General features: G+C 38.9%; 1 protein-coding gene across 2 annotated transcripts in view; it reads right to left on the bottom strand.

The window, feature by feature from the left end:
- ITGAV (integrin subunit alpha V) overlaps positions 1-14,404 on the bottom strand; it is a 109,483-nt gene that overhangs the window by 54,551 nt on the left and 40,528 nt on the right. For both annotated transcript variants that reach the window (XM_086371335.1, XM_086371346.1), the window contains exons 3-4: positions 4,245-4,336; positions 1,265-1,379 (exon numbers count right to left, since the gene is read on the bottom strand). In XM_086371335.1, coding sequence (XP_086227461.1) covers positions 1,265-1,379; positions 4,245-4,336 — 207 coding nt within the window. The remainder of the gene's footprint in view (positions 1-1,264; positions 1,380-4,244; positions 4,337-14,404) is intronic.

The following is a 14,404-nucleotide window of genomic DNA, read 5'->3' as shown; positions in this document are numbered from 1 at the left end:
TTCCACACGCCACCAGAGAACAGTACCGTGACCAAAACACCGACAAAACGTGGCAACACAGATGGCGTCAGGAACTGGGGATAAAGCTGCCTGTTCCCTCCATCCTGCGCACTGTGCGCCTCCTGCCCTCCCAGAGTAAACGACGTGGTTCCACGTACATATCATTCTTTTCATGTTTGCCTCCCACTTACAGAAGTAGGAGCAAGGCAGTAGGCCAAGAAAACAAGCATTTAGCAAAGTGATCTGCAGTTTCTCAGAGGTTCAACTGCTTAGAATTTTGAAGACTAAGTTGATCCTTTGACCTGATGTCCGAAGTCGCCTGACGAGGAAAAAAGAGTCCAGCAGTAAGAATCTTACATGTTGTGCCTTTGTTATTAACTTTCTCTACTACACTACCTAGTCACCAGTGAAGCAGAAAGAGTAAAGGCCTAAAAAGTGCTCCAGGTATAAACACCATACTGCATTTCAGTAAGAGATTTTTATGTTTCTGATATGGAGATCTGGGGTGGTGGCCAACTCAACGATGGTGGAGAAGCTAAAGCACTGCAGTCTCCAGGAAGGAAAGAACATACAGCGTTTGGAAAGCATAATTAAAATTATAAATGCTCAAAGTCATCTTTAGTCACAATATAAATTTCACTGGAAATTTCAAATAATATTAGAGAACAGGGTGAGATCTTTTAGATCATCAAGAAGAGTGAGTCTAGTTAACAGACTGACAAAGAGACTGATTAAAGCAAGGAAATTCACACTCTGACTCCTGAGCCCAATGTTCTATCTTCCTATAAAAAATCTGGCTTCTTAAGATATAATTTTTTTTTAACTTTTAACACCATTATTAATATAAAGCTGTGAGCTCTCAAACTTTGGTTTCCATCAGAATTACCTCGTAGAGTTTGTTAAAAATGCAGGTAGCCAGGCCTGATCTAGACCTGCTGAATCAGAATCATTAGCTGTGGGGCCTGCATCTCTGATAAAGTTCAAGAGAGCACCTTTTGACTAATAGTGACTAAAAATGCAGGTTTCCAAAATCAAATGTTAATTGTTACTGACCAAGGAAAAGGAAAACAACAGTTCTTAGGAAGAAAAGATAAGCCTTTGACTGTTTTTTGACATTTCTTTACATTAATAAAACTGCTTTCATTTTGCTCTCTCAAACATCATGGTATGTCTACAAATTTTAACACATACACACACACACATTTTTAACAGCCTAGGCTTCCCAATCCTCTTGGTAAAAGCTAGTACAACTTCCAACACATACTTGATCTGCATGGAGCATACTCAACAGTCTTTGTTCCGTCCTGAAGAAAGCATGTTCCCACAGGCTCTCTTTCCTGCTTCATCTCAGTCCTCCAGTGATACAGTGGGGCACAGGCCTGGAATCAAAGGGGGGAGTCCATGCATAAACATTTTCTGAAAAAAATTAGTGTTTCAGACAATATATAACATCTTTTTATAAGCATTAACAAAAATTAATCAAACCTATACTCTTAAATTCCTTATCATAGTAGTGGATAAGATTTTTATAAGTACTCTTCTCACATGCTTCTAAAGGCCGTATATGTAGTCTAGGTTTTGATTTTGTTTTTTTCCCAAAATAGTTAGCAAAATCATTATTCCATGCAGTACCTTTTTGATTTTAGGTACAGGTCACAGACCAACTCAATACTTTAACTAAATAATATATCTCTAACCTATAAAACAAATAATTTATCAAATAAGGGAGTAAAAGAATTTGCAGCATTTATTTTACTTACTTTTCAAATAGACTACGACCTTTTTGCTTTCAGGGCTATAGATTTCAACACTACGTATAAGTGGCAGAACCAATGTTTGAATAGCATAGTAATCTACCAAAGTATAACAATTCAATTTGCTGGAAAAAAAAAAAATCAATAAATTTTCTATAATATCCTTTGAAGCAAAACATTTTAAAACAAACACCGCAAACAATGCTGAGCTATATTTACCCGAAAAACTGGAAGTAAGCAATTGTACTACTTCTCTACGTGTACCTGACTTCCAGGGTGGAGTATTACCACTTCTGCGTATTCTTGCTTGCCTCTACCTCTTTCTGCCCAGAATGCCACTACTCTCAACTCCTCCCCTCACCTCTAACTGCAATTTGACACATTCCTAAGCGCCACTGAAATATTACTTCCTAAATAAACCCTTCCTTGATGCCCCACAATCCAATGGGAAAGAAAGAAAATACTAAATACTATGCAGCTAATTAAAATAGGGAAGGGCTGTCTGAGGAAATGAAAGTAGAGCTGAAATCAGACTGACAAGGAGCCAGCTCAAGTGAAAAGCAGTAAGTTACACATAAGATAAGCAGAGGGACAAACACTAAGGAACTAACTGAAATGACTTGGTATGGAAGGAATCAAAAAATTAGTGTACTACACATGTAAGATGGAGTGAGATGCTGGCAGAGAGACAGCAGCCAGTGACTGGACTATGAAGATGCTGATAAAAGCAAGGATGAACAGATTTTTTTTTTCTGAGAGTGATGAAAAGCTGCTTAATTGTTTGAATCAGGAAGGTAAAATGCTCTGGTTCACTCTGGTCCCTCTATAAAGAACGTGTTGTAGCTGGGGCAAGAGAGGAAGCAGAGAGGTGAGAGGTGCTACTACACTGGCCCAGGAGAGTAATGATGGGGGCTTGGCACAGGACAGAAATAGTGGAGATGATGATTTATTGAGGGGTGGAATCCTGGAAGGTGAAGGCAGAACCGACTGGGGTTGCTGAGGAATGGCGTAGAGTCATGCTTTTAAGATGAGGATGTTTTATATGGAAACAGTTACTTCCCTGGTTTTTCCTTTATGACAGAGGGTAAGACTTCTGTTTTGGTTCACATTTATTTTGAGTAATAATGAGATATCTAAATGGAAATGCCAAATTGGCAGTTTGGAAATACAACTTGAAAGATACAAGAACAATTAAGAGCTGGAGATGTAGATTTGCAGATTATGATATACAGATTGTATTCACAGTCACAGGATAGGTTAGGAGCTGCTAGATAAAAGGTACAGTTCAAGAAAATAGGAGCCCAGACCAAAGCTCAGACACCCCAACATTTAGAAAATAAGCAGAAGTAGAGCTACTAAAGGTGATGGAAAAGGAGCAAGTGGTAAGGGAGGAAACTGGAAGAGTACAGTCCCAGGAGCCAAGGAAAGAAAAGTATTTCAAAAAGTGTGGCTCAAGTGACCTTGCTGAATAGTGTTGAGGGGCCAAGAAAAATATTCTTGACCTGAAAGTCAAAAGTGACCTTGCCCATGCCTACCTGAGCCAGACAGGAAGGGCTGGGAAGAGGAAGGAAAGTGAGAAAGTGGAGACAGTTACTACAGAAAACATTTCAACAAGTCTTCAAAAAGATGAGCAAAGGAAGGAGACTATAGCAAAGAGGAAGATGAGGCAAAGGTAAGGGTGTTTTATTCGTAAGGAAAGGAGGTACTAGGGCATTTGAGTAATCAAAGCCACACTGTTCATAAACCTTGCTGGAGAGAAACAAATTCCCAGGGAACTACCAAATGGGGCAGAAAAAATGTCCAATGTAGGAATGACAGTGAAAGTAGCAAAAGCCAAGTCTATGAAGGGTGAAAGAGAAGGTATCCTTAGAAGGGGTTCAGTTCAGTTCAGGCGCTCAGTTGTGTCCGACTCTTTGCAACCCCGTGAACCGCAGCACGCCAGGCCTCCCTGTCCATCACCAACTCCAGGAGTCCACCCAAACCCATGTCCATAGAGTCAGTGATGCCATCCAGCCATCTCATCCTCTGTCATCCCCTTTGCCTCCTACCCTCAATCTTTCCCGGCATCAGGGTCTTTTCCAATGAGTCAGCTCTTCGCATGAGGTGGCCAAAGTATTAGAGTTTCAGCTTCAATAGCAGTCCTTCCAATGAACACCCACGACTGATCTCCTTTAGGATGGACTGGTTGGATCTCCTTGCAGTCCAAGGGACTCTCAAGAGTCTTCTCCAACACCACAGTTTAAAAGCAACAATTCTTCAGTGCTCAGCCTTCTTTATAGTCCAACTCTCACATCCATACATGACTACTGGAAAAACCATAGCCTTGACTAGATGGACCTTTGTGTACAAAGTAATTAGAGCTATGTTATCGGAATAGACTCTGTGCCCCTGAGCACACTGAATTTTACTATCAGCTTTCAAACACAAAACTTCCTGTGTTTTCACATAAATTGACTAAATTTAACCTGTGAGTAAAAGCGTAAAACTTACCAAAATTTTATCCTGTTTTGACCTCACAGATGCTCCAAACCACTGATGAGACTTAAACTCCAATGGATCATCCTTGGCATAATCTCTGTTGCCTAAAATAAAATAAAATAAAATTTAAAACTTTTTTTAAAAGCATGAGGGTGAGAATCAAAATATGCTTTCTTTGTATAACAGAGTTTATTTCAACTCAGTGAGGTTTACAAATAGCATGCCTCTGATTAATCAAATTTGGCTACTTATTTCATACACTTTAAAACATTATATACTTTATACTTTCAACTAGTCAGAAAAATAAAATGCAAGATGACTTGGAAGTATATCAGATTTGTTACTTGCCCTATCAATGATCATAATATAGATGTGTAAAAGTCACAATAAGTGAAATTTTCCAGTTGCTTAATTATAAGATAATTAACTATTAAATACCTTTTGTATTCCCCAAAGTTCTTTCTGTAGCATAAAGATATTTCTAAAAATAGAAAGCTATGAAACACCTTTATAGAACACCAACAGTTAAAGACTAAAGTAAAAGACTAAGATCTTGCAAATGACATTATACCATGAGTCAGAGTCCAGGAGACATTATTTGGCTGGTAGGAAAAAGAACTAGATTTGGCACACTACATGCAAACATTTATTTTTCAGCCTACATTATTGAAAAAATTATTTCCAGTATACCAAGTACTCGTAAAGCACTATAGATTTTAAAAGAAAAAGATAAAAATATTTTCTACAAGAAAGTTCTTGATCGGCTCAATGAAAAAGAAATTACAGAAATAAATCCATAAACTATTAGGAGAGACTATTCTTAAAGACTAGTCTGTTCCTCTTAAAATCTACTTATAATAATCATTCCTTATAAACAGATATTTCAATAACTATACTGGAGAGATATATCAGACCAGTGTCAGCTTTAAGAATGCCAGCCAATATGTAAATATCATCAGGAGGTTTGATTAAATCTATTCTCTAAATCTCAACCTTCTAAGATAGTGCTTATGGTTATTCAATTCCATTTTGAGGACTTTTAAGATCAACTGAAGAATTATAAATAATTAATGATCATTTCAATAATGCCAGACATTTCATAGGCAAGATGAAGGACATATTAGCTATACAATTCTTTTAACTTTTTTGTTGTTTTTGCAAAAAAAATAAATAATTTGAATTGTCACTCTCCAAAGTCCTCTGCTGCTGCTGCTGCTGCTAAGTCGCTTCAGTCGTGTCCGAATCTGTGCGACCCCAGAGACGGCAGCCCACCAGGCCCCACAGTCTCTGGGATTCTCCAGGCAAGAACACTGGAGTGGGTTGCCATTTCCTCCTCCAATGTATGAAAGTGAAAACTGAAGTCACTCAGTCATGTTGGACTCTTAGCGACCCAATGGACTGCAGCCTACCAGGCTCCTCCATCCATGGGATTTTCTAGGCAAGAGTACTGGAGTGAGTTGCCATTGCCTTCTCCGCCAAAGTCCTCTATCTATAGTCTAAACACCACTCACTTTTGTCAGTGGTCACAAAGCACCTTTTTATTGGTAAAGGGAGGGAGGAAGGATGAATGAACTAACTAATATATGCCTTTTACCAAGAAAATCAAGGTTTCCCAAGAGTGGTTGGCTTGCCTTTGATGCTGATGTTCACATGCTGACCTCACTGGCAATAAGACACATCAGTGACCTAAAGGTCCCCCAACAGTCCATGTGCTCCCTTACATTTCCCATCCTCCCAGTTAGATTAAAGCCACACAACTCATTTTAATCAATAAGTTAAGTGCAGAAGTGGCATGTGTTCCTTCTAGCTCAAGTCAGTTAAGAGTGGATATGACTTCAGCAGTCATCAAGTAAATGCAAATCAAAACTACAATAAGGTGTCATCTCATACCAGTTAAGAAGGCTATTATCAGATGTGGAGAAAAGGGAACCCTGATACACTGCTGGTTGGCAATGTAAATTGGTCCAGCCATTATGGAAAATGGTATGGAGGCGACATAAGAAATTAAAGATAGGACTATTATTGTATGATCTGGCAATTCCACTCTAGGAATATACCTGAAGGAAATATACCACTATCTTAAGGCAAAATCTGTACTCCCTTGTCACTGAAGTATCATTAACAACAGTCAAGACATAGAAGCAACTTAAATGTCGATGGTTGAATGAACTAAAAAAAAAAAGAAAATACAGTCTATAATTAAAATGGAGTATTGTTCAACCTTAAGAAAAAAAAATCCTTCCATGTCCACCAATATGGTTGGATCTAGGAGGCATTATGTTACGGGAAATAAGCCAGACACAGAAAAACAAATGCTTCATTGTATCACTTATATGTTAAATCTCAAATTGTCATTTCATTTTAAAAAACAAGGCAAAACAAAAACAGTGGATATAAATTCTCCATGTTTTTTTTCTCTCATCTATGAAACTGAAAACAATAGATGGTGTGGAATTCCTTAACGAAAGAAGCCATAGTTCAAGTTTCCAAACCATCAAAAACAGCCAAATGATCAATACAAATAGATGACATGAGCAAGAACTTATCCTTTTTTAAGTGAGTAAGATCTGGGTATTTGTTTTAAGGGAAAAAAAAAATGTTGTTATTGCAGTACAGCCTAGCACAGTTTGAGCAACATATATTCTAAAAACAAAACACTAAAAATGGCCTGACCTACAACTGCAAAGAGGCTTTGCCCTTGGAAGAACTGGATTCAATTAATAGTTTTTTCTAGGATTTTAGCCAATAAATGTATGATTACAAGCTATGTAATAGGATTTTTAAAAAATCCACTGCAAGCTGAGTTCTCTCACTGGCTTTCTATTCTATTCTTTTCTGCAAAGGAAATAAAGGCATCGCCCCTCCCTGACATTACTGAGAAATACAGTATGAAACTGAAACAGTTGGTGCCTGGAGGGATACACTTCCAGTCACCATCACCTGATAAACTCAGGTAAGCTTAGCCTGAGGGAACTGACGTTATGGACTTATGTATCTGAACAGAAGGTACAGCATTATCACAATTGCTGCCTTCTACTTCTGCTTTCATTTAAAACAGCCTTTTCAGCAAGACCCTAAAGATATCCAAGCAGAAGCACAATTTTTCTGTATTTCTGTATTTTGTTCTTTCATGAACCAAAGTACCACACTGGAGAGGTGCAACTCAAATTAATTCAAATTATGGCTCTATACAGTTCCTCATACTCTAATAAAACTTCAATTAAAAAAAAAATGCAGACCCAACATCACTATATTCTTGCAAATATAAGTATTCCTGCCTAAAGATATCTGGTATAGCTTCCTCAAAAATGTCAATGTCATAAAAGACAAAAGAAAAATAGTAAGATTCAAGATTAAAAGAGAACAATGAGACATGGCAACCCAATGCAAGATATGATCCTTGACTGACTCTTTTGTCTGAAGAAATTTTTCAAGTTACATAGGACTTTATTCGGAGAAGGCAATGGCACCCCACTCCAGTACTCCTGCCTGGAAAATCCCATGGACAGAGGAGCCTGGTAGGCTGCAGTCCATGGAATTGTTGAGGGTCGTACATGAACGAACGACTTCACTTTCACTTTTCACTTTCATGCATTGGAGAAGGAAATGGCAACCCACTCCAGTGTTCTTGCCGAGAGAATCCCAGAGACGGGGGAGCCTGGTGGGCGGCCGTCTATGGGGTCACAGAGAGTCGGACACGACTGAAGCGACTTAGCAGCAGCAGCAGCAGGACTTTATTAGATACCGTATTGTAATAATGACACATGTCTAGTCTGTGATGATGACAGTGCTGTGGTTATAAAAGGGAAGGTCCTAGTTATGGGGAACTATCTGCTATAGGAAGTATTCTGGGGGTAAAGTTCCACAATGTCTGCAAGAATACTTGAATCTAGGTGAAGGGGATACTGTTCATTACATTACAGTTTCAAATTTTCTGTAAGTTTAAAATTTTGCAAAATAAAAGTACAGCAGTCAGCAAGTAAAATTGTATGTACTGTAGGCCAACAACAGAATATCTTTTATTTCCACTCTTTATCATATTTACTCTGGGCTTCCCAGGTGGTGCTAATGGTAAGGAATCCACATGCCAATACAGGAGATGTGGGTTCAGTCTCTGGGTCATGAATATCCCCTACAGGAGGAAATGGCAACCCACTCCAGTGTTCTTGCCTGGAAAACTCCACGGACAGAAGAGCCTGGTAGGCTACAGTCCATGGACTCGCCAAGAATTGGACACGACCGACCACAAACATATACACACACACACACACACACATACACACACACATTTACTCTAATAATACCATTAAAAGTATTATAAAACAAATGAAAAAAATAAATATGAAATAAATAAAGCCATATGCAAAGACAAATCTGAAGACTACAATCCTACCATGAAGAAACAAAACAGCCTCTGCTTACATTTTGGTATCTATCCTAAACATCTGTTTTAGGAATACATGCATATTCTTTTATGTAAAATAGATATTTTAAGCCAGTATTTAAAAAACACTCAGAGAACAAGATGGCAGAGGAGTAGGTGGATGTGGAGTACATCTCTCTCCACAGATACATCAGGAATACACGTTCAGACACAGAAGTGCACACAGAACACCAGCTGAGAGCGGACAGGAGTACCTGACAAGCAGAAAAGAACATATAGACCCAGGCAAAACTCAGTAGGATGAAGGAACTAGGTGGGAAACAGGAGTGCTAGTAGGACTGGACCTGCCCTCGGCGGGTAGGGGAAAGAGCAGGGGTCCGATCCCCACATCAGGGCAATTGTCTGAGTCAGAGGAGACACATTTAAGGCTGAGAATGAAACAGCTGATCTGTGGCAGCCTAAATGGAAGGAAAATAAGACAGTCCTTGCCACAGCCATACATATCCCGGACAAGGACATATATCCCCTGGAAGGCGCAGTGGCTGGCAGCTGGAGTTTAGGGATTGCAGAGCAATCCCAGGGCAAGAGCTGTCATTGACTGCAGAGAGATGGATTGACGGGATGTGAGGGAAGAGATCGTGGTGGGAAATGCCTGTGGAGGAAAGCCAGGCATCCATGGAAGCAAGGTGACACTGCTGAGTCACACGTAGGGAGTGAAGTCACCATAGCCTCTCTCCCCCCACACAACAGCATCAGCAGCTGAACAATACAGAGACTGGCCCATCAAACGCCTGATGCACTGAAACACAGCGCAGGACCCCACCCTGGGTGCCCCTTTAAGTGCCTGACCCGTGGATCTACAGAGTAGGACCCCAGGCAGGGGGGCCCTTCTATGTGCCTGACATGCCGAACAACAGAGGACCCCGGGCAAGGGAGCCCTCTAAGTGCCTGAACAGGCGGAGCAAGGGAAAAAGACTGGCCAAAGAGGCCTTCTGATCACCAGCTACAAGAGGCTTGAAAAAGACTCTGATAGGGCCATAACTCCTTCAGTGGAAGCAGTCCCTGTCCCTACACACTTGGCACCACCAGGGTCCCTGCAAGCCAAGCAGCTATGCCACCTTCTTGCTCAACTCTCACTGGGGCAGAGCTGCCACAGGAAAAAAAAGTCTTGCATCTATGCTCACAGGGTTGCTTTGGTATTGTCTGACTCTTTGTGACCCTGTGGACTGCAGCATGCCAGGCTTCTCTGTCAGGAACGGGGGTTCTCCAGGCAAGAATATTGGGGCATACTGGCCAATACTGGTTGCCATACCCTACTACAGCATCATATTTCCTGCTGCCCTAGCTGCCAACTCCCCTGAGTACCCGGTGCTGCCAGAACCCCTGACGCCCAAGCAGCTGTACCACCTCCACACCTGGCCCTTACAGGGGCAAATCCAAGACCTTCCAGGGCATCCTCAGGACCAAATTCCAGTGTACGACCCACATGCAGAGGTGGAAATAAAACCACAATTGAAACTCAGGGGCAGTGTGACTGAGGAAAAAGAACCAAAACCTTCCCACCAGCTGTACAAGCTGCAGATTAAATCCACTCAATCAACTAGGCAGGCTCTGTGTCTACGCAATATATAAAAGGTCATTGAGAGCTCCCACAAAAGAAAATGCACTAGTTCTGATAGCTGTGGACACTGGAGGCAAGAACACACAGGAGTAGGACCAGATTAGCATCTGAGCTGCCCCCACAGTAGGTCCAGAGGCCAGCAGAGTGTTGGAGGGCACCCTAGGGAGGTGAGGCGGACTGTGACTGCCAGCAAGGGAAAGCACTCTGGCAGCAGTGACTCAAGAAGAACATTTATTATTCTTATGTTTCAATTTGTTCTGTAGACTGTTTAGGATATTTTTTTCCCTTTTTTCCCCTCCCTCTGTTGTACTTGCCAACTTTATTGGCACTATGAAATTAAGCTTTTGAGCTTTTTTTTTCCTCAGTCACATTTTTTATTGTTGTGACAGGCCTCTGCCTTTGCATTGGGCTTTTGCAGTTCTGGGGGGGTCTCCCTTTCCCCCCCGCCTTTTTTTTAGTTTTAATTTTTAATTTTTTAAACCTATTATTACTTTTTCTAAATTTATTCTCTTGTTTGCTTTTCCTACTCTTCTTTTCCCCTTGCACTTAATCTTTAATGTATATAAATCTTCTTTATATATCTCTATTTAACTTTGCATATCTATTCTTTCTTTCTTTTCTTTCTTTCCTTTCCTCTCAACATATTTGTTTTATTTTCATTGCTTTACTTCCCAATTGGCCCCTTGCTTTAGTTTTGTTATCCGATTTATGCCTTTCAGTTAATTTTGTCCTGGCAGATAAACATTTTGTTCGCCAGGCCTATCTATTGTACTTTATTTTTGTTGGACTGTTTTAATTTTGCTTATGGGTGGATATGTATATGTGTATATTCAGTCACACTTTTTATTATTGTTATAAACCTCTGCCTCTACGTTGGGCTTTTGCAGTTCTGTGGAGTTTTCCTTTTTTTTTCTTTCTTCTTCAGTTTTTTTCTTTTCTCTTTTTTGTAATTTTCATTTTTTTAAACCTATTTTCTTTTTTCTACATGTATTTCTTTGTTTGCCTATCTACTGTTCTCTTCCCCTTTCAGTTAATCTTTAATGTATATAAATCTTCTTCATCTACCTCTGTTTAACTTTGCATATCTATTCTTTCTTCTCTTTAAGTTCCTCTCAACACATTGTTAGTTTTTTTTCATTGCTTTATTCCCCACTTGGCACCTTACTTTAATTTTGTTTTCCACTTTCTGCTTTAGCTAGTTTTGTTCTTAACTGGTAAACATAATTTCTTATTTCCTTTGTTCGCCGGAGCAATCAATTGTACTTCATTTTTGTTGGGCTGTTTTGAATTTGCTCATGGGTATATATGTATATGTGTATATCTCATTATTTTAATTATTATTTGCCTGATTTTGGAACTGCCATTTGTCTGGGTTCATCTTTGGTTTCTCGTTAGGGGTATTTGTTTTCATCTCACTCAATGATGTAACAAACCACGTGTGGAATCTTTGTTTCTGACCAGAGATCAAGCCCTGAGCTTTTGGAGTGGGAACAATGACTCCAAGACTACCAGACAACTACAAACGCTAGGGAGTATCAGATAGTGAGAACTCACACAAAGGACCACTTGAATATAGACCCAGCACCACCCACCCACCAATAGGACCCTGTGCAGGACACCTCATCTAAACAACAAACAAAGCAAAAATACAAACCCAGTCATCAGCAGACAGGATTGCCACCTCACCCAGTCTTGCCCATCAGAGGAAAAACGAACAAAAACTCAGCACAAATCTCACCCTACTGCACCAACCTTAGGAGGGCAGAAACCAAAACGAAGAAAAATTCAACCTTGAAGCCTGGGAAAAGGAGACCTCAAACACAATAAGTTAAAAAAATAATGAAAAGGTAGAGAAATACAACACAAATGAAGGAATAAACTAGACACACAGAAGTCCAAATAAATGAAGAGAAAATACGCAAACTCCCTGAAAAAGAATTCAGGATAATGATAGTAAAGATGATCAAAAACCTTGAAAATAAAATGCAAGAATCAATTAACAAAGACCTAGAATTACTTAAAAATAAACATACAGAGACAACACAATTACTGAAATTAAAAATACTCCAGAAGGAATCAATAGCAGAATATCTGAAGAAGAAGAATGAATCAGTGAGCTGGAAGATAAAATGATGGAAATAACTTCTGAAGAGCAGAATAAAGTGAAACAAATGAAAAGAACTGAGGACAGTCTCAGAGACCTCTGGGACAAGATCAAACATTCAAATTACAGGGGTCCCAGAAGAAGAAGAGAAAAAGAAAAGGTATGAGAAAATTAGTCAATCAAGTCCAAGAGGCGCAAATAGTCCCATACAGGATAAACCCAAGGAGAAACTCGCCAAGACACATACTAATCAAACTAACAAAGACTAAACACAGAGAAAGAATATTAAAAGCAGCAAGGGAAAAGCAACAAGTAACACACAAGGGAAATCGCACACACTTAACAGCTGATCTTTCAGCAGAAGCTCTGCAGGCCAAAAAGGGAATGGCAGGATATACTTAAAGTACTGAAAGGGAAAAATCTACAACTAAGATCACTCTACCCAGCAAGGATCTCATTCAAAATTGATGGAGAAATCAAAAGCTTTTCAGACAAGCAAAAGTTAAGAGAGTTCAGTACCACAAAACCAGCTTTACAACAAATGTTAAAGGGACTTATATAGTCGAGAAATACAAGAAAAAAGATCTAAAAACCAACCCCAAATAATTAAGAAAATGACAATAGGAACATATATATCAATAATTACTTTAAATGTAAATGGATTAAATGTTCCAACCAAAAGACACAGACTGACTGAATGGATACAAAAACAAGACCTATATATATGCTATCTACAAGAAACCCACTTCAGACCTAAAGACACATATAGACTGAAAGTGAGAGGATGGAAAAATATATTCCATACAAATGGGAAGCAAAAGAAAGCTGGAGGAGCAATCCTCATATCAGACAAAATAGACCTTAAAATAAAGAAGATTACAAGAGATAAGGAAGGACACTACATAATGATTAAGGGATCAATCCAAGAGGAAGACATAATAATTGTTATATCTATGCAACCAACACTGGAGCACCTCAATACATAAGACAAACATATAAAACAAAAAAGACACAAATACATAAGACATAAAAGGAGAAATTGACAGTAACACAATAATAGTAGGAGACTAACACCCTACTCTCACAATGGACAGATCATCAAAACAGAAAATTAATAAGGAAATACAAGTCTTAAATGATACATTAGATGAGATGGATCTCATTGATATCTTCAGGACATTCCATTCAATTGCAGAAGAGTACACCTTCTCAAGTGCACATGGAACATTCTCCAGGATAGACCACATCTTGGGTCACAAATCAAACCTCAGTAAATTTAAGAATATTGAGATCATATCAAGCATCTTCTCTGACCACAACACTATGAGACTAAATATCAATTCCAAGAAAAAAACTGCAAGAAACACAAACACAAGCAGATTAAAAAACACATTTCTAAATAACAAACAGGTTGCTGAAGACATTAAACGGGAAATCAAAAAATTCTAGAAACAAATGACAATGAAAACACAACAACTGAAAACCTATGGGATGCAGCAAAGCAGTCCTAAGTGGACAGTTTACAGCAATACAACCCTACCTCAAGAAACAAAAACATCAAATAGACAACCTAACTTTACACCTAAAACAACTATAAAAAGAAGAACAAAAAAACCCAAAATTTATAGAAGGAAAAAAATCATAAAGATCTGAACAGAAATAAATGAAAAAGAAATGAAAGAAACAATAGTAAAGATCAATAAAACTAAAAGCTGGTTCTTTGAGAAAATGAACATTGACAAACCACTAGCCAGACTCATCAAGAAAAAAAGTGAGAAGAATCAAATCAATAAAATTAGAAATGAAAAAGGAGAGGTTACAACAGACACTGCAGAAATACAAAGGATTATGAGAGACTATTATGAACAACTATATGGCAATAAAATGGATAACCTGGAAGAAATAGACAGATTCTTAGAAAAGTTCAATCTTTCATGACTGAACCAGGAAGAAACAGAAATTATGAACAACCTAATTACAAGCACTGAAATTGAAGCTGTGATCAAAAATCTCCCCCAAAACAAAAGCCCAGGACCAGATGGCTTCATAGGAGTATTCTACGA

This window comes from Bos grunniens, chromosome 2 (assembly GCF_055505025.1).
Source record: "Bos grunniens cultivar Pamir isolate PY7600 chromosome 2, Bosgru_T2T1.0, whole genome shotgun sequence".
In the NCBI taxonomy this organism is placed as follows: domain Eukaryota; kingdom Metazoa; phylum Chordata; class Mammalia; order Artiodactyla; family Bovidae; genus Bos; species Bos grunniens.
The sequence above is the reverse complement of the archived record's forward strand: the minus strand, read 5'-3'. Positions and strand labels throughout refer to the sequence as shown.